This window comes from Typopeltis vanoorti, chromosome 19 (genome assembly GCF_054136105.1).
Source record: "Typopeltis vanoorti isolate ZY-2024b chromosome 19, IOZ_Tvanoo_1.0, whole genome shotgun sequence".
NCBI classification, from domain to species: domain Eukaryota; kingdom Metazoa; phylum Arthropoda; class Arachnida; order Uropygi; family Thelyphonidae; genus Typopeltis; species Typopeltis vanoorti.
Window position 1 is genome coordinate 32,092,751 of NC_143567.1, and position 20,093 is coordinate 32,112,843.

The window sequence follows — 20,093 nt, forward strand, 5'->3', positions numbered from 1 at the left end:
TTGGTTGGTGATAGTAAGGAACAAGCTGGAATTATTTTCAGATACGCACCAGATATGTTCAAATTTATTAGTCCTCCATGTTATGCATATCATATATTTCAGTCAGCTAAGGCATTACTAACTGCATCAATCAACTAAGATTTCCCCCTCAATGTCTATTCCTGTAGCTATATTAAAACATCCCATTTTGTTGACCTTTCCTTTAATGCCTTTTAAGGAATGTGGAGAACTGAGCAGAGCTTCCAACCTAATGTCCAATCCTCACTTTCTCATATTGAATCCTGTTAGCAATTTTGGAATTAGCCAACTAACTGTATTCATATCACCTTAAACCATCAAAATAAGAAACAATAAATGAAATACAAGAATTAGATTCCCTCCTTCCCACACAACACCAGATTGAAATCATGAGTCCAGTTATACAGAAATTCTTAGAAATCATCAGTTTATTTAAGGTTGAAACTACAGATTTTTTTTGTTCCTTTCTCATATTCAAGCCTGCAAGTACACTATTTTATGGTGGCAGCAGCACTGATTTAGATATGCCACAAATTTGTAAAGTTATTACAATTTGATAAGTTTTTATAAATATTAGAGCAACACCATTAGACCAAACTTTTGTATATTATGAATGTGCAAAAGATATGAATAAAAATTAAAATAGAAAGAACCTTCCTTTCCTTGATTTTGGTGTCTGTAATGATCTAATCTTGTGATTAAAATATTGCCATTGCACAAAAGGGATCTTTTTCTGATGACAGTAATGAAAAAACCAACGAGTTTCATATCTCCATATTCTATTTTCAACATCTTTCAATTTTATGTTCAGCATCTCTACTTTTTGAAATTTGCAATATTTTTTTATTTATTCTCAATTTCTGCTTGGTATTTCACTATTTAATTAAAATTTTGCAAGCTATCAAAGTACAGTATTATAATCATCAAGATGGATCATTAAGTCCAAATGAAGAAAAGGGAATTTAAGCATTTATCCAATGACTATAACTTTGCTACTTCATGAGGCTGAAAGTATTTGTTAATAACAATGTCAGGTTCTTCTGTATCAAATGATTAGTATTTATCTCCATCAGATAGTTAAAACTGGCCTTTAAGAGAGTTCACATGCAAATGAAACAAAGAAGCTGAGAGTGGCTAGAAGATTTAGAACTAATTCATACAGTTGGCTGTATGACTGTTCCTGTGCAAAAAATGCACAATGCAGATTTGTAAAGCTCCACTATGTTAAGTGTTCATAATAATTTCTAAACATTCCTCTACTGGAATGTGTGTAACAAGTGACAATATGATGGGCTAGCATTAGACAGAGTTTACCTGGGTGTTGTTTTCTATTAAGCACGTTAATCGCCAGATCGAGGGGAAAAAAATCCTACCACCTGCTCAACCCTCAGCAATCTTTATTCCAGTCAGCAAAATAATACATTCATTGAAAAAAATTGATAAATTCATATTTGTTTAACAATCTAAGACAATAGCCTATTATGGATTTTTTTTTTTTTTTTAATAAAGATAATTTTTCCCAGAACAGAGAATTGGTCTCATTTACTTCATTTATCAATTAAGTTCTTACGTCTTCTTGCATCCAAAGACTAGAGAATGGCCAAGTCTTTTCAGCTAAAGGGCACATGTTGTGAATGTGCCTGGGAGTCACTCTACTCTACTCTACAAAGCACGTAGGTTTTTTTCTAATATGGTATTTTCCAAAATTTAAAAAAGAACCACTGGATGAAATACACTTTAAAAATGTTACATTTAACCATTCCATAAGATGGTCAACCCACATTTTCTTATGTGACTTCCAAGTAATTACTAATTATTTGGAAGCGCAAACAGAAGTAGACTATTTACAATTTTCCATGTCTGTCCTGAATTCCATCCCACTTCTGGTGAAGGTATTTATGATCTCACCAATCACTTAAACAGGAAGCAAGAAATTATATAATATTTTAAATTATAAAATATTTAATCCTTGGACACAAAAACAGTTTAATGCAGATAATTAGTGACAGATAAGTAACATGTACTCAGGTGTGATGTGCACAAATGTTACCATGCTAGCAGTCTCTGACCAGTTTGTTTGCAAAAGAAAAAACTGCCACCTCTAACAATCCAAAATAAGGTTAAAAAAAAAAAAAAAAAAAAAAAAAAAAAAATTACAAAACAAAAGGATCCTTCGATGAAAGAGGATTTCAAAGTTACCAATAAGATAGCATAAGCATATGTCCTGTGAAAAGAGATTGTGCAACAGTAGCACATAAACCCAACAGTAACACAATACCCTTTTCTGATTAGAACAGAATGCATGAGTCTAGCATATACTCAAAGAACACCTTACAAAGCAGATATGCATCACTTATGAATAATAACTTTCTTTTTTGATCAATGACTTTCTGCATAATAGCCAGACTAGTCAGGTTATCTAATAGCATATGTTCTGATGGGCATGTTGAAGGCAGAACAGTAAAAAATGATTTATTATCAGAACCTGATGGAGTATGACTAGAAAAGGCATGGATGTGAAGTTTCTCTGAAACTCCTATCCCACTGCATATTTATTATTACAATCACGCAAATCTAGCAGTGCTTGTAATGCTATAATTTTATAATAGGACTAAGGTTAATACATAACACAGCTGAAGCCAAGACAGTATCTTCTTACCTGCACTACTAACAGCACTTGTCCCTGAAAGATCCGTCATTCCTGAAGATGGCAAATTAGATGCTCCTTGCATCTGTCGCAGTGCAGCTTCTTGCTATAATTGAAATTTATATTACTTACTTCAAATGCAAGTTCATGTTTTTCTGAAATGTGTATATTTTATAAAAATCTCAATATAAATTTCCAAACATACACAAACTACAATGATTTTAAACAGTTATATTTCCAAATCTCACTAACACAAACATCTAAAAACATTGTGCATGATAATGCATTGCCTAGACCAGTGATGGCAAACCTTTTTACCCAGGTGTGTCAAACAACTTTTTTTTTTTTTTAAATATTGACGTTGTTGATGTCTCCCTTGCATTATAAATTTAACTACATAATCATAGATGGTGACTTATACATATCATATTAGGCTATTTATTTAATAGGACATTGATATAAAATCAATGAATTCATATTATACAATTAATTTAATAAAGTGAAATTACAAACTTACATTACATTTAATGACTTTTCTGTTACTGAGTACTGGAAGAAAGTTGCTTTATAGAAGGGCTATAGTGTGTACATTTTAATGCTACACAGGCAGTGCTCAAATCATTGCTCAATCTATTTCTCCCTTTCGATTTGATATTATTTAAGGCAGAAAATAGTTTCGCAAGAGTATGTAGAAGTGAAAATTGTTAGAAGAGCTTTTGCAAAAGTTTTAAGAGCATGAAAGTTTTCGGGAAGGCTATTCCACATGCTTAGAATTTCACAGTCTGAATTTTTACATGCAGTATCATGCAGACGTTCCCTCTCAAGTTCTTCTAATTAATCTCTTAAGAGCAATAAACTTTCTTTTCCAGATAGGATTACACTGGAAGTCGGCTAGGTGCATTTCTAGATCTTTTAAATCCAACCAATCAAAGCCATCTAATTTAAGATCCATGAATTCTGTTTCATCAGGATACTTTATGAATTGGATTGTTTGTTCCAACATTCGAAATTGCTCAAATTTAGAAGAAAGCTGCTCAGTTACTGACTTTAGAACTTCGATAGATTGGTTGATATGTTGTTCATGATTTTTGGGGCTGGTTTCGTTAAAAAAAATTTTTCACTCTTGGGAAATACTTAAAAGTGTTACTTTCTAAATCACGTTGAAATCTTTTCAGTTTATTCTCAAAGCTCTTGATCGTGCCAAACATAACATCGACAGATTTTCTGAAACTTTGCAATTGTATATTAAGTTCATTCAAGTGCAATGAAAAATCTGTGAAAAACATCAGCTTACTGAGCCAAGCAGAATCTTTCAACTGAAAAAAATTCGTGCTCCATGCCCTTCGTATTTAAATACAATTTAATTTCATTTAAACATTCAACAGACCGTTCAAGTACATGGCCACGACTCAACCATCAAATATCATTGTACATTGATTCAACTTCGCTTAAAAGTGAATTAAATTTTCGTTTGTTTAAAGCCCTGGCAGCAATAAAATTAATTACCTTTGTCACAATTCTCATCACATCATCCAAATCCTTTAAGCCTGATTTCGCACACAGTGTCTCCTGATGTATAATACAATGGAAACAAACCAGGGGATGACCAACATATTCTGTAAATTGTTTGATAAAATTGACATTACGGCCAACCATATTAGGCGCGCCATCAGTTGTAATCAAAAATATTTTCGATAAATCTGTTTCTCACAGAACACTAACAACACAGTCGCATATATCTTTACCTGTCGTGTTTTGAGGTAAATTTTCTAACTGTGATTGTATGCATAGAATCACCATGAACATACCTTGCAATAATAGCCAATCGAGCTGGTGACGTAATATCTGTAGTTTCATCAAGACAAATGAAAAAACAGTGGCATGAGTTCAAGTCTTGTTGTATTTGATTTTCTATACTAGCATTCATTGATATAACTCTGTCTTTAATAGTATTCCTACTTAATGGCAACTTTCATGCACTTTACAATAGCTTCCTTATTATGAAAGTCCTCAAATAAAAAATGTTGCACTTTACGAAAGCTTCTTTAATATAATCACCATCACTAAGTGGTTTCCCATGTTCAACAATAGTATGTGAAATACTGTAACTTACGGCTACTAAATTTGAAGGTCCTGAAACAAATTTAATTGAAGTCCCTGATTGTGATTCCGCCAGTTTTAGATGTTGTGATATGTATTTTTTGCATTCTTCAAAAGTTTTTTCTAGGAGCCATTTGTGCTTAGTTTCAAAATGTCTTCTTACATTCCAAGTTCTATTCACAGATAGCTCACCACACAATTTACAGAGAACTTTATCGCCTCTATCAAATAAAACCACACTGTTCAGTCCAGGCATCTTGGAAATTTCTTCCACTTCCTTTCTGTGATAATTTTAGTTTTTTTATTAGTGCTAGCTGCCATTGTAAAAGGGTTCACAAATTAAAAAAGAGCAAAATTATATACAACGGTAATTAAGCAGTAATAATTAATAACTAACAATTACCGTGCTATCTCGCTAATCCGAAACTAATAAAAACCATGCTTGTTCGGATTAACGAATTTTACCCCATGAGACAACAATAACTAGCGTGTAAGAAAAAAAAAATCAGATTCTAATGGTACATAAATTTAATTCTGTAAATAAATTAACTGATAGAACTACTGTACTGTAATGTAAAACAAAACCAAACACACAAAAAACAGTACACAAGTTTTTTTTTGTAAAAAATTTAATTTGCATGTACCCATATTGTTGAGGATTCTGATTTAATAAAATTGCATAGTTCAGTATGTAACTTAATTTGCGTAAAAAATATCACTTTCTCGTACACAATACACACACTAAAAAAAGTTTCACAAAACAACACACACAAAAAGTTTTTTCATTTCTTTATAAAAAAGTCACTGATTTTCTTTTGCTTCTTGGAAGCTAAACTTTTTTTGAATGCTTCTTCTCAGAGCTGGATTAGCAACAAAATTTTGTGGAATGCCGTATCATTCCGCTTAGCACATTCTATACACATATTAAAACTGTCAGCTGCCTCTTAATGTTTTACTTTTTTTTCTTGGAGTTCTTCATGGTCATCGTTGTCTTCTAATTCATTCTGTAGTGTCATATTTATAATTTCAGCATCTGATTTGATTTCGAATTCACTTTCGATTCTACCTATAATACATTCAGTAACATCTGTTTGTGAAATATCAACATCTGGATTTATATTTTTAACCAAATTATGCGTGTTCTGAATTTCTTCTTTTTGTGTATATTTGTGATTCATGCCGACAACATAGTATGTACGTGCTGTAGAGTATAAAAATGCAAACGTGAACACACAATAAATCAAAATAGGCCTCCAGTATAACCATGCGATTGACAGTATGAAAAAAATACTGTACTGTAATAATAAAATAAATAATAGTTAAAATAATAATTATTAAATAAAACTAATAGTACACAAAATAATACGTAATAAATAAAACTTTTTTTTTTTTTTTTCAAACCGCAGTTCGGATTACTGGAGTGTTAGGACTAAAGACGTTCAAATTAGCGAGATACCACTGTACTGGAAACGAATTATACACCAGTAACTCAAATTACTTAAGGCAGACCATGCAAGACTACCACTACTTCTTTCATTGGGGTTGCCAGATTTATTACCGGTACGTTCATAGCAACTTTGTTACATTTTACTCTCTATCATGCTATTTAGTAGGTTTTTTTGCGATTTGCATTATTTAACAAAATTTAACAATATTAACAAAATTTAAGGGGTGCTTAAAGGTCAAAGCTATATAACTGAGAGGAGACATCCACATATCCTTTAAAGGAATACGGAGAACCGACCAGGGCTTCTGACCTAATGTCCAATCCTCACCTTCTCGTGGTGCACCCTGTTGGGTATCAACTTTGATACTGAATGAACGAGGATGGGCTGCCAATTTGGGATTTAGCCGACCAAATTGTATTCTTATTGGTTAAACCAAAATAAAAAATGATGGTACAACATGACAAAATTTCATGCTGGCTGGGGCGTCGCCCGGTTAAACAAGGCCCCTGCTGTTTTCGCCAGGGAACCAGGGTGAACAGCGAAAAGTCAGCTACTGGAACAAATCTGAAAACAAACCCCAACTCAACATCACCAGAGTTAAAGATCGGTACTATCAACATAAGAAGCCTGAATGGCAAAGAAATGGAGCTAGCTGAGGAATTAGATAAGTACCAGACCGACATAATAGGGGTGACTGAAACAAAAAAGACCAAAACTGGTGAAATCTTTCTGAGCAATAAATACAAAATGTTATATTCAGGCAATGACAATCAAGGAAAAGAAGGAGTAGCCATAGTATTCAACACAAAATACGAGGCTAATCTTCTTGAATGGCAGTCAGTCTCAAGTAGAGTAATGTGGGCAAATATGAGAATGGGGAACTGGACAAAGAGACTTATTTGTGCCTATGGTCCCACAGAAGGTTCTACTAAGGTAGAAGTGGAGGAATTTTTTGAGGCTTTAGAAAAAGCAACTGACACAATGAAAAAGGAAAAGTTGGTCCTTGTTGGGATCTAAATAGCAGAGTAGGAAATGATTGTGAGACATACAAAAATATTTTGGAAAAATTTGGAGAAAAGAGCAAAGCTAATAATAATGGCAAATATCTGTTGGATTTCTGCTCAGGATATGGACTAGTTATTACTAACACCATGTTCCAACATAAAAATGTGCACAAATTCACATGGAGAGAAGAGGCAAGGAATAAGAAAAGTCTCATTGACTATGTTATTGTTGATAGTGATGTTTTCTCCCTGGTGCTGGACACCAGGGTGTATAGAGGATTTGAAATTGGAAGTGATCACTATTTAGTCTTGAGCAGGATAAAATTGAATTTCATATTGAAAAGAATAACATGTAAGAAAGTTTTAAAGCGAATAAAAGTTGAGCAGCTCTCAGATGTGAACTGGAGACTAAAATACAGAAAGATTATTGAAAAGAAAATGAAAGAGTTTGAGAACAGGAATCAAACCTTGGAGATTCAGTGGCAAACTCTGAAGAAAACATTGATTGATTCTGCCAGAGAGGCATGTGGTGAGATTGTGAGCAAGGATAAAAAAATCAGAACTCCCCGGTGAACACAGGAAGTTAAAGAGGCAGTGAAGGAAAAGAAGAAAGCATATCAAAAGTTCCTGGCAAATAAGTCAGCTTTTACTCTTACAGAATACAGAGACAAATGTAAGAAAGCTAAACAGTGTGTAAAACTAGCTAAACAAAAGTCATGGGAGGACTTTGGCAAGAATATAGAAAATAAATATCAAGAAGGTGGCAAAATATTCTGGAGGTTGTTGAAGAAGCTTAGGAATGGAGGAAAGAGTGCTGTAAAAGGAGTTAGAGATGATAAAGGTGAAATGAAAACAGGAGAAAAAGATATCCTTGAAGTATGGAGTAATTACTTTGAAAAACTGCTAAATGAAACAAGCAGTGATGACAGCACAGTGATAAAAAACACTGACCAGGCATGCAGTCAGGAATACATATCCATACTTGAAGTAGAAAAAACCATCATCAAAGGCTTGAAATGTGGAAAGGCAGCAGGAGTAGATGATATTCGACCAGAAATGCTGAAGTATGGTGGTATAAAAGTCTTACAGTGGCTGCACTGCATAGTTCAGAAAGCCTGGACAGAGGGACGAATTCCCAATGATTGGAGTAGAGCTCTCATAGTACCCATATATAAAAAGGGAAATAAAACTGAATGTGAGAATTACAGAGGTATTTCCCTACTGAGTGTTCCTGGAAAGATCTATGCAAGTATACTTGAGAAACGATTGAGAAGAATTGTGGAAGAAAAGCTTAGTGAAGAACAGCTGGATTCAGGCCAAAAAGAGGCTGTCAGGATCAGATCTTCGCTTTACAACAAATAGTCGAGAAAGCATGGGAATATAACAAAGATCTGTATTTAAGTTTTGTCGATTTGGAAAAGGCATATGACAAGGTGCCAAGAGAGAAGCTATTCAATTCGCTGCAGTTATATGGTGTCAATGGGGCATTATATCAAGCGATACTTAGTCTTTATTTGAGTTGTAAGTCAGCAGTTAGAATTGAAGGAAGTACAGGAAGATGGTTTAATGTTAAATCTGGTGCGAGACAAGGATGTACATTATCCCCTCTGTTATTCATTATCTATATGGATCACATTATGAAGGAAAGTGGTATTAAACCTGATATCAAAATTGGAGATGTTAATGTCAGCTCTTCGCTTTATGCGGATGATGTTATACTTCTAAATAAATCCGCTACAAGTCTGCAAGATTCTCTGACTAAATTGAATAGCTGTTGTAATAGATATGGTATGAAGGTCAGCAATAAAAAGACAAAGACAATGAAAATAGGCAGAATCATTGAAAATGTCAACTGTGTTGTGAATGGAGAACCTGTGGAACAAGTAAAACGTTTCAGCTACTTAGGCACAATTTTTACTGAAGATGGTAAATTAAATATAGAAATAGACAACAGAATCAGCAAAGCTGGTATGGTGGGAAGTCAATTGAATAAATTCATATGGAATAAGAGAGAAATTAGTCAGAACACTAAATTAGCTATATACAAGACAGTGTTGAAACCAGTTTTAACTTATGGATCTGAGAGCTGGATCAGAAGTAAAACACTTGACCAAAGACTAGAGACTGCAGATATGAGAGTCCTGAGAAAGATTAGAGGCGTGAACAGATGGCATCAATGGCAATATCATATTAAAAATGAGGATATTAGGAAAGAACTTGACGTTGTCAGCATCCAGGAATGCATTAGCAGTGCTAATCTTAGGTGGTATGGTCACTTAAATAGAATGGGAGAGGAAAGATTAGCAAAACAAGTGTTCTTTGCCAGGTTGGCAGGAAAGCGACCCAGAGGAAGACCAAGATATAGGTGGATTGATATGGTACAAAGTGCCTTAGACGATAGAAATATAAGATCTGATAATGTTGGAGTCTTGACAAGTAACAGACTGATTTGGAGGAAAATTGTAGATAGGAAGTTAGTAATGAAGTAATTTTTTCATGTAGTACTGTCATATCCTGTACACCCCTTGAGGGTACATGGCAGGAATTTGATGATGATAGCCAATTGATATTATCCGCAATCACAACAAGCGGATTCTACTGTGTGTGTTTGTTTGTTTGTTTATTTATTTATTTGTTTGTGTATATATATATATATATATATATATATATAGAGAGATAGAGAGAGAGAGAGAGAGAGAGAGAGAGAGAGATCTGCAAAGAGTCTTGGAAGGTATCCCATGCAGATAATGGGGGGGAGGGGGCCCACTGTAGTCTATCAGCTTTTTTTTTTTTTTTTTTTTAATGCTTGCATTAATACCAAGCAGTCAACAATTATTGCTGAATCTTCTTCTGAGGATATTTACAATGCAGACGAAATGACATCAGCTATTCAAGGTGGTACTTTTTAGAATTCTGTTATTGTTTAATTGCCATTCTGTGATCCTGTACTGACGATGCCTATGATACTTTGGCAAATATTTTACAGCTAATAAATTTATTTCACATAAATCTAAATTTCTATCTTTAATTTCTCCACTGTATATTTCATTTTTGCATCTTGTAAACTTTCTCTTAATAAAAATCAATAATAACGAGGAAAAATCCTTTAGTGCAATATTTAAATTAATAGCCTTAAGTATGGTCACAGCATAGAGTCTCTGGGCTCTATTCCCATTCATTATGTGAGGAACCTTTAAGTGGTATCTTTTGCACCTAAAGGTGAGCCAGCGCTCTCATAGAGATAGGTTTTTTTCACCTAGAAAGTTGGGTTTTTCATCTCTCAGAACAGGTAAACTGGCCCCATGAATACAGTTGACCCTTGAAGAACGTTGGGTCCACTTATACATGGATTGTTTTGAATATATTGGAAACTTTTTTTTAGAGATTTGTGACAATTTGAAAAAACTCTCAGACAAATCGAGTAGCTTAGAAATATCAAAAAAAGTTAGGTGTGTCACGAATGTATAAAATATACATAGATATTACTCTACTTTACGATTTACTACCATAAAGTATACACAAATCTATTAATTTAAAATTTATAGCATATGCACACAAATACTTACAGATAGTACGTCGCCATTCGCAGTCAAGAGTAACATAAACAAACGTAAAGATGCAGTATTAAATCATAACTGCAGTTTAATTAATTAACATAAGAAATAAAATTTATGATTCATTCATTAGAGTATAGACTAGGCTACTATAAAAAAATCATATTGCTGCTTCATTATCAATGCATGAATCGTTATACCTGTTAATATGAATGCTTTATATGAACAAGTGAATAATTATCCATAATATTATGAATCATTTCTTTTTCACATTATCTTTTCGTTTCTGATGTCTTGTTAATACAGCAATCCCTCGATTAATGCGTCATTTTTTTTTTATACCCAAATTCGACTAGTGTGCCTATATACATCTTAAAAATAAATGTTACAGATTTTAAAAATTTCCATCTATACATTTTTTACGGTTAACTATCTTAAAAAAAAATCACTCACCAGGATGAAATAAATTAGTTACCGATTTGAAACATTTTACAAAGTTAATTTTTAATGGCATACTACACTATTTCCATATACACTATGTTCCAAATTTACCGCCAGCATTTATGTCGTCTGCATTACATAGCATTTTGCTAATCATATCTCGTGCAATTGTTTTCCTTACTTTATTTTAAATTATTTTCCTAACCTTTAATCATGAGTAAAAGAATTAGTGAGCTAAAAATAGAAGTGTGAAAATGATTCGAAAAGTAATGATTGGAAGAAAAACTTGAAATAATAAAGAAAAATGAACAAGGCAAGTCCAGAGCAAAGATAGGACAAGAACACAAAAATGGGTGAATCAACTGCTAAATACAAAGAGAAAGATAAGGCTGCTTCAAGTTCATCATGCATGCACTTGAAATCAAAGTATTATAATGAATGAATTAGACAGATGTCTTTTTACATGGATCAAAGATTGTAACCAAAAACTGATCCCGCTAAACACTGGCCTTATGAAATCAAAAGCATTGTCTCTTTGTAACCTGGAAACAAAGGGCTATCAATGATGGAAAAGAAAAATTCCACGTTAGTGCTGGGCGATTTGAGTGTTTCAAAAACAGAAATAGCCCACATAATGTTCTAATCACAGGCTAAGCTGCAATTGCAGATAAGGAGATATCCAGAGATTTTGAAGAAAATTGTGCAAGAAGACTAGTGATCAACAAATATTTAATGTCGATGAAACCGGCTTTTTTTTTGAAAGCGAATGCCTTCCAAGACTTTTCTAACCAAATGAGAGAAATCTCAGCCAGGTTATAAAGCCGCAAAGGCAAATGAAATTACTGCTAGCAATATGCGAGCCATCTGGAAGCACATTCTTCCACATTGTGCAAACGATTTTAGAGGCTTTTCAAATGAATCTAAGTTAAATAAATCCCATTCTGAGAAGCTGAGTGATTCCGACTCAACTTCTCAGAATCTGAGAAGTTGAGATGCACAGCGGGAAGATCCTGAAGAACATGAAGAAAATTTTATCACTGACAAGCCCAAAGAGGTTTCACAGAAACAATTTGAAAATATTTTTCGTACAATCAAAGTTTTTAAGCAGCAATGCTTAGAGACTGATCGTGGTGAAGAGACAACCAGTAAAATTGCAGAAGAGGCAATAAGGCCATACAGTCAGTTGTATGAAAAAAGAAATAGAATGCCTGCCAATCTACATTAGCTCAATTCTTTAAGAAGCAGAATAATAAATTTATATTCTGAATACGTTTTATTCAGGGTATACTCACGGTATCAATAAATGCAGAATTGTAAATGCATTTTCTTTTCTCTAGCTTATTTCATTGTAAGAATACAGTATATAATACATATAGCATACAAAATATAGTATGTGTTAATCTAATGTTTATATTATCAAGTAAGGTCAACGGTAGACTGTTAGTAGTTAACAGCTTGTTTTTTGGGGAGTGAAACCCCGTGTTGTTTAAGGGTCAACAAGCCTCTCTCTTCCATATCGACTTGCAGCAATGTGGAAGAGAGGGGTCTTCACCACATTATCCTTATGCCTGCAGTCAACATCCTGGATGGAGAAGACATGGTGGTGGTGGTCAGCATATGCAGATCTCCGTCCCTCCCTCCCTGACAACTTCACACACACTGGGCTTTAAAAACCTATAACACCTAAGTACTGTGTGCTGATAAAGGTTATACTAAATTTTAATGTAAAGGAAAAACAAGGAAATTTCATATGAAGAAATAGATATAAAAATCTTACAACATTAAAACATACCTGCATCATAAGGCTATCTTCTTGCCTACGCCGTAATTCATTTTCAGCACTGCGTCGCCGCAGAACCTCCTCTTGTTGTTGGCGTAGCATTAATTCTTCTTGCCTTCGCTGTTCTTCACGTCGTCTTTCTTCTTCCCGTCTGTAAATAACCATTTTTAGGTGAGCATTTTACATTTTAATAGTAGCTATTACATAAATTGCCTAAATAATATAAAACAAAGCTCATCTTCCTATAAAATCAGGGATTTTATAGAAAATAAAATCTTAAATCCATTAGTCACCAAAAAATTTTACTCACCCATACTATGAATTCTGGTAAGTTTATGTGTATATACACTGCTTAGAAAGAAATCCATGGACCCCCCCCCCAATGTGCATCATGCCATGAAACGAATCACGTGCTTGTAGCAAGCTAAATTGGAGAAATGTGACGCTGCCAAGGCAGTGAAACATTGTCCAGTTGAAATGGTTGCAAGAAGGGAACTAAAGGAGTTTGAAAGAGGCATTTTGATAGGATGCCATGTTGTAGGCCTGTCTGTTCATCAAATTATTGAAAAATTGGGGTGTCCCAGGTCAGCAATCGGTGATATCATACTGAAATTGAAGCAGTGGGAGCCCACTGCAAGTTCTACCTGCAGTGGACGAACCACCACATTCACTGAATATGACCATAGGGTGCTACAAAGGATAACATATAAAAACTACCATTCTGCTAACATGTTGAATGTTGAGTTCTGGTCATTGACTGGGACATTAATCTACACAAAAACATTCAGAAATGAGGCTCATAACATGGTAGGACTGCAATATGTAAGTCCACATTATCCAAAACAACATATAGTCGTCTTCAGTGGTGCAAAGAACATGTACAGTAGGATCTGGAAGCTTGAAAAGCTGTTATGGAGTGACAAATCATGCTGTGCCCTCTACCAAGCAGATGGATGGGCGTGGGTATGGCAGATCCTCAGCATATATAAGACGATCTACAAACCATAGTAACCCTTTATCTTTTCATAAATTTTTCACCGTGCGACTTAAAAATTTTAAGTTCATTAAATTTGTGTCTACCCATATCGTGCATGTAGTTATAAGTAGCGAATTTATATTAGGGGAAATACCTTTTAGCACACGTGTACGTCAATTGTTCACCGTTTGCCACATAAAGCATTTATTGTTAAAAATTGTCTTCGTTTTCTGCCAGGAAAGTGCATTAAAAATCATAAGTATGTTAATCGCAATCTAAGTACTTTATTTTTTGGTGAGTTACATACAATATTTAATGCTTTTTTTTTATGTAAAAATAAAATTATTTTTATAGTAATGGCCACTTAGAGAGCTTTTGCGATATGGTTGAAAACGAAATTAGTGAATTATTTGATGGGGAAGTAGATTTAAATGAGGAGGAACTGGTACAATTAATAGATGCCGGGTAAAGTTCTACCAAAGATTTTAATTGTGATGAATCTGTTAAAGAATTTTGTTTAAAGAAATTAGCCAAAGAATTGAACTTGGCAAGAAAGTTATTTTATGGATAATGTTCTCTCAATGGAGCGCTCCAGAAAATTCATGAGACAATTGGATATTTGTTTAGCTCCATATTATGAACTTAATAAAAAATTGTAGCGTAGTGGTAAGCAAGGTCTTATTACTGACTTGTTGATAAGTCAGTAATAATTATTGTTGATAAGTCAGGAATAATATTTCAGTTGGTTTAGTTACTAACTAAACCAGCTGAAATATGCAAGGAGAATTATACTAACGATGTCCAAGAGATTTCAAGTGAGGATGATGTCTGGCCACTTGTAAATAAAGAACATCTACAAAATGTTAGTTTTGAAGAGAGTGATGACGATTAAAATATACACTTTATTTTGCCTAAAACACTTATGTATTATGTGCAAAGAAGTTTATGTACAATTTATAATTTTTTTTTATAATTTTATACTATGTATTTGTTTCATAGTTTGTTTTCTTAACTTACATGAAAAAAAGAATGATTTCGGAACCTAAGCCTACCTTTTCTATGTGATCTGAGTCTCGCATAACACCATTTATATAACGCGGCATGGCATTTCTATGGAACCTAACATCCGCATTATGCGAGGGTTACCTGTACACAAAACATTAGCATAATGAAGATAAAGATGAACAGTGATAACCTTATCTGAGAAAAATTTAAGACAGCAAAATAATCCTGATGTTTTTGCATATCTCAAGCCAGAGACAACTTTAGCAGGTAGAAATTTAGAAGGAAATCCAAATGCATGGAATGAGTTAAGACTATAGCAGAAAAAATATTGTTTGTGACGTGCTGGTATATGATTTTGTTGCAAATACACTCCACTGAGAGCTTTATTAAGCTGTTCAGCAGGAAATCATACAAACCAACAAGGACACTGATATAGTCTTTGCTGCAGGCTGACTTAAGTTCTCAGGAAAATTGGAAGTGTACAGCTTTTACTGATGGCAAAGCATATTAAAAATAGAGATATCCGATGATACAAGATTCAAGAATGTGCATCATTTCAACATAATGGATGAAGAAAAATTTTGCAAAACATACCTAAAGCAATAATGGCAAGAAAGAAAATCCAGGAGCAAGTGAGCTTTACAATGTTGAAATGTCTGGGGCATTTTAGAAACCAGTTATTAAATCTTTTTGCACTGTTGTGTATGAAGTGAATACACAACCAGAAATTTTAAAAACTTATTAAAAAACTAAAAAATTTTAATATCTATAAATAAAGAATGTCTAATACAAGCTCACTAAATTCTATATTTAAAGTTAGAAATTTACCTTATTTCTCGTTCTCTTTGTATAAGTGTGCTCTGTTCTTCCATATGTCTTAATCCTGGAACAAAAACAAATGTTTAACAAGAAATAAGTCATGAATCCCTAATACAAAATGAATATGTAAGCTTCACATTTTCAATAATTATACCAGGCCTATGAAACAAAGTTCACAAATGCTTTATCTAATCCGACTGTAAAATATGAAAATACAGAGAACTAAAATTTGAGTTGGAAAGTTTTCACCTTATATATTGAACAGTTTTATTAGGGCTACCACCTCTGACATAGTTATTGGTTAGTAATTGCTAATGAACACACTGGATATCCTCTTAATGGATGGCAGTCTTAAATGCAATACACAGGTTCTGCTAGTCACCACTCAGTTTTTGAGATGAGGTTTGTTCACAGGATTCTGGAATTCTCAGTGAGTATTCCTGCTGTCAAAAGATACCTTCCTAGCTGGAGGATATGAAATCTACCACTCAAATGCACTAGGTGATGGATGACCATTATTCAACAAAAAATATGCTAACTGGAGGCCTGAAGCAGATGATGCCCTAAAGCAGTTTCTGTATTCTCCACCCATTCTTTCAACATGCATGTGAATGACAGTGAGTGAGTAAGTGAGGAAATAAAGAGTTAACCAGCCTTTTGTATGCTGATGATCACGTTATCTTTGCTGAAAATGAAGACCAATTACAGAAAAATCTACACGTATTGAACAAAACAATAGAACAGCATGACATGAAAATCTCAATAAGTAAAATGAAATCAACAGCATTTCAAGATGCAAACTAGTCATCCACAACAAAGTAATAGAACAAGTAAACAAATTTAAATATATAGGAAATTACATAAGCCCCAATGGAGAAATTTATATTGCATATAAAAAGCAAAAATTTCTAGTCATTGGAGCTTTGAACAGACACTTCAAGTAAACAGATGTCTAGAACCAAAAATAAAACTATATAAAACAATAGCCAAACCAATTCTATAATATGGTAGTGAAACATGGACCTGTGGAGAACGAGATAAAAGACAAGTGGAAGCTGCATAAATGAAGTTCCTAAGACTGCTCACAGGACATAAAAGAATAGACAAGATAAGAAATGAAGAAATAAGAAAACAATTATCCATAATTAACAAAGACATCAAACTATAGAAAGAAGTGGTAATAACCATTATACGAATGAATGAGGACAGATGGCCAAATATTGCCTGGAAATATAAACCAAAGGCACACCGATCAAGAGGAAGACCCAGGAGGAGATGAGCAGAAGACTTTAAACCCTTGAAAACATAACAGGCAAACAATCGACTAATATGGAAATCCAAGAAGAAGTGAGTGATAGTAATCCAGAATCCCCATCATTTCAAGATAAAGCAGTTTATTGGCAAGCAGGCAGCTAGAGAGTGAATGGGAGTAAACCTGTCAGCAATGAACTGGGAATGCTTCTAGTTAGATCATGCATAAAGCTGCTGCCATCTACATTGCCATTTCAGGAGAGCAACACAATAATAGTGTGAAGGTATGTGGAACTTATGTTGCATGAGTCTGGATGCTTTCTGTATAGGCAAAACATGTCCATGAGAACATACAGAAAGCATCCAGTCTCATATGTCTACCAACCAGAATACCAGGCAATCCTCTTCGCTCAATGCAATACCACCATTTTCTTAGTCAGCTCTTCAATACAATGGTGAGGTTACCTCTCTTCTTAATAAGACAGATCATAATCTCTTAAATTTCATCTCTAGTAGAATGCCCTTCCCTCAGTCATTCTCAACCTTGTGTCCTTTGCCAATCACCACCAAGTGAGTAGCTCTTCATGGTCAGACTACTGGCCCTGCTATTCAGATATTTGGTGTCATTTTACAGAAATCCATGTTGGAATGGGAGTCTTCATTCATCACTTCATTCAAATTTCCTACCCAAGGTGTGTTTTCCAGGAAGTATGACAAGGCAGTCATGGTTATTGGTGAATACCAAGTATTTACAAAGAACATTTATAGTTTGGAGAAGAGGTTGAGGATCTGGCTGATGGGTTTGAAGGTGGCAATGAGATGATATTTCTTCAAAATCTTTGCTTTTTGAAGAGAACTTAAATAGTTTCGAACCATGGCTTTATTCTTAGCCTATAACATTTGAAACACTCAATAAGAAAATCCAATCTCAAAAGAAATGTAGAACATGAAAAAAAGTGCATAATTTCTGGTCCCCTGTCAAGACGTTGGCCACAATAAGCAGGATGATACTAGTGTTCTAAAATGCATCTGACATCTTCCCATTCCACCAAAATAAGATAAGTTGCAAGAACATAATTCTTGGTTAATACCAAGTATTTACAACAAAGAGCATTTATATTTTGGAGAAGAGGTTGGGGATCTGGTTGATGGGCTTGAAGGTGGCAATGAGATGATATTTCTTGAAAATCTTTATTTTTTTCAGAAACACCTTTACCACTTTCATATCAAGCCAGAAGAATCCTCTCAGACAGACCTGTGACTTTACAGGTAAACATGCCAAGTATCCTAATATGTTCTTTGATTATAATTAAATCTGCTTATGCAAAGCACTGTGTGTTTCAGGATATATTAAAAACAATAAGGAGAATCCTAAATTTTGTTGGTATATTCAAACTGTTAAAAGCTGTAAACGTGAACCAACAAAATGACTCGCAAATATAAGAGGAAAAAAAAGTGTGAATTGATATACTTTCATTAGAAACTAATGAATTACTAATAATGTACAGTTGTGGTATTGTGTGCACTCTAAGTTCCTGGAGTGGAGCAAATTACATGCGATCCTGTAACTTCTAGACAAGCATGTCCATGATCAGCATAATTAACATAAAATATGACGAGAGGGAAAGAATTGTGAAATACAAATACTAACCAATGATAAACAGTGGCCGTTTTATTTATATTTCACTGTTTTCTAAGAATTCTTAACTTTTGCTACGTGGCATGACAGAATTGTAGCTCTTAATAATATAAATAACTTGCATCCTGAAATAAAATTTACTTTAGGGAAAAAAATCATCAGGAAGAATACCTTTTCTATTTCGTGGGTACACACACTTTTCTCAAGTGTTTTAAATAAGCTACAATGACTAATTGCAGGCAATGTACTAATCTAAGTTTCAGTAAGGAAATACCGTGAGTAGACATATTACTAACTATTATAATAACGGAATTAACTCATGTAAATTATTCTTTATTCGGAATTTTCACCGAAGTATCACAGGCATCATCAGTACAGGTACAAGGCTAATTAAACAATAACTGTTATATTCACAAAGCGCCACCTAAGTAGCTAAGGTTAAATTTCCTAAATTTATTTAATTATTATTTATTTATTTTTAATTATTCAGTTATTTAATTATTAAATATTTATTTAATTATTCAATTATAAAAATTATAATTGAATAATTATTATTTAATAATTAAATTAAATAATTAAAAATAAATAAATAAATTTAGGAAATTTAACCTTAGCTACTTAGGTGGCACTTTGTGAATATAACAGTTATTGTTTAATTAGCCTTGTACCTGTACTGATGTTGCCTGTGATACTCAGGGTGAAAATTCTACGAATAAAGAATAATTTACGTGAGTTAATTCCGTTATCATAATAGTAATGTATACTAATCATAGGATACATTGTGTGCAATAACAATTCAGCCAACCAGACCAGCATTGAGAAGAGGACAAAAAGAACTTATTAGGGTTTTTTCTCCTGGAAAAACAGGCAAACCTGGCAGAAATAGAAGACAATACAGATAGGATTAAATGTCATGTTAATGGAATATTTACAGCACTAGGAAAGGATTAAAAACAAATTTTAATGCTTCCAACATTTCGTCTATCATAGACATTTTCAGGAATTACAAATAACTTATAACACACACACAACACCAAATGAAACACATGGGTGACTAAAATCCTATTAAGTGGTGCGCCCTCTATGGGCATTTGTAGATGACCTTGGATGTAAAGTGGGACCTCTGACAATTATTGTTTCCCAAATTTTGGGTAGTTTTATGCATCCATATTTATTTAAATTCAGTTAGACAGTTTTTGAGCAAAAACAAAGTTTGTATGTTGGATCACTCACCATATTCACCTGATTTAGCACCCTTTGACTGCTTTCTCTTTTCCTCGACTTCATTTGCCGATGAAGTGATACGACATAATTGAAAACGTTTAAGCGACAGTAACCACAACCCTCAACAATATCCCAAAAACCGATATAAAAACCTCATTTAACGAATTAATTGACCATGCCAAACACT

At 33.8% G+C, this 20,093-nt stretch overlaps 1 protein-coding gene across 4 annotated transcripts in view; it reads right to left on the reverse strand.

The window, feature by feature from the left end:
• Positions 1 to 20,093, reverse strand: part of LOC150095974 (splicing factor, proline- and glutamine-rich-like) — a 226,590-nt gene that overhangs the window by 184,369 nt on the left and 22,128 nt on the right. For all 4 annotated transcript variants that reach the window (XR_016549959.1, XR_016549960.1, XM_090409421.1 and 1 more), the window contains exons 4-6: positions 15,802 to 15,856; positions 13,005 to 13,143; positions 2,678 to 2,771 (exon numbers count right to left, since the gene is read on the reverse strand). Coding sequence is in view for 2 of the 4 variants with exons in the window: in XM_090409421.1 (XP_090265547.1) it covers positions 2,678 to 2,771; positions 13,005 to 13,143; positions 15,802 to 15,856 (288 nt within the window). In the remaining 2 variants the exon portion in view is untranslated. The remainder of the gene's footprint in view (positions 1 to 2,677; positions 2,772 to 13,004; positions 13,144 to 15,801; positions 15,857 to 20,093) is intronic.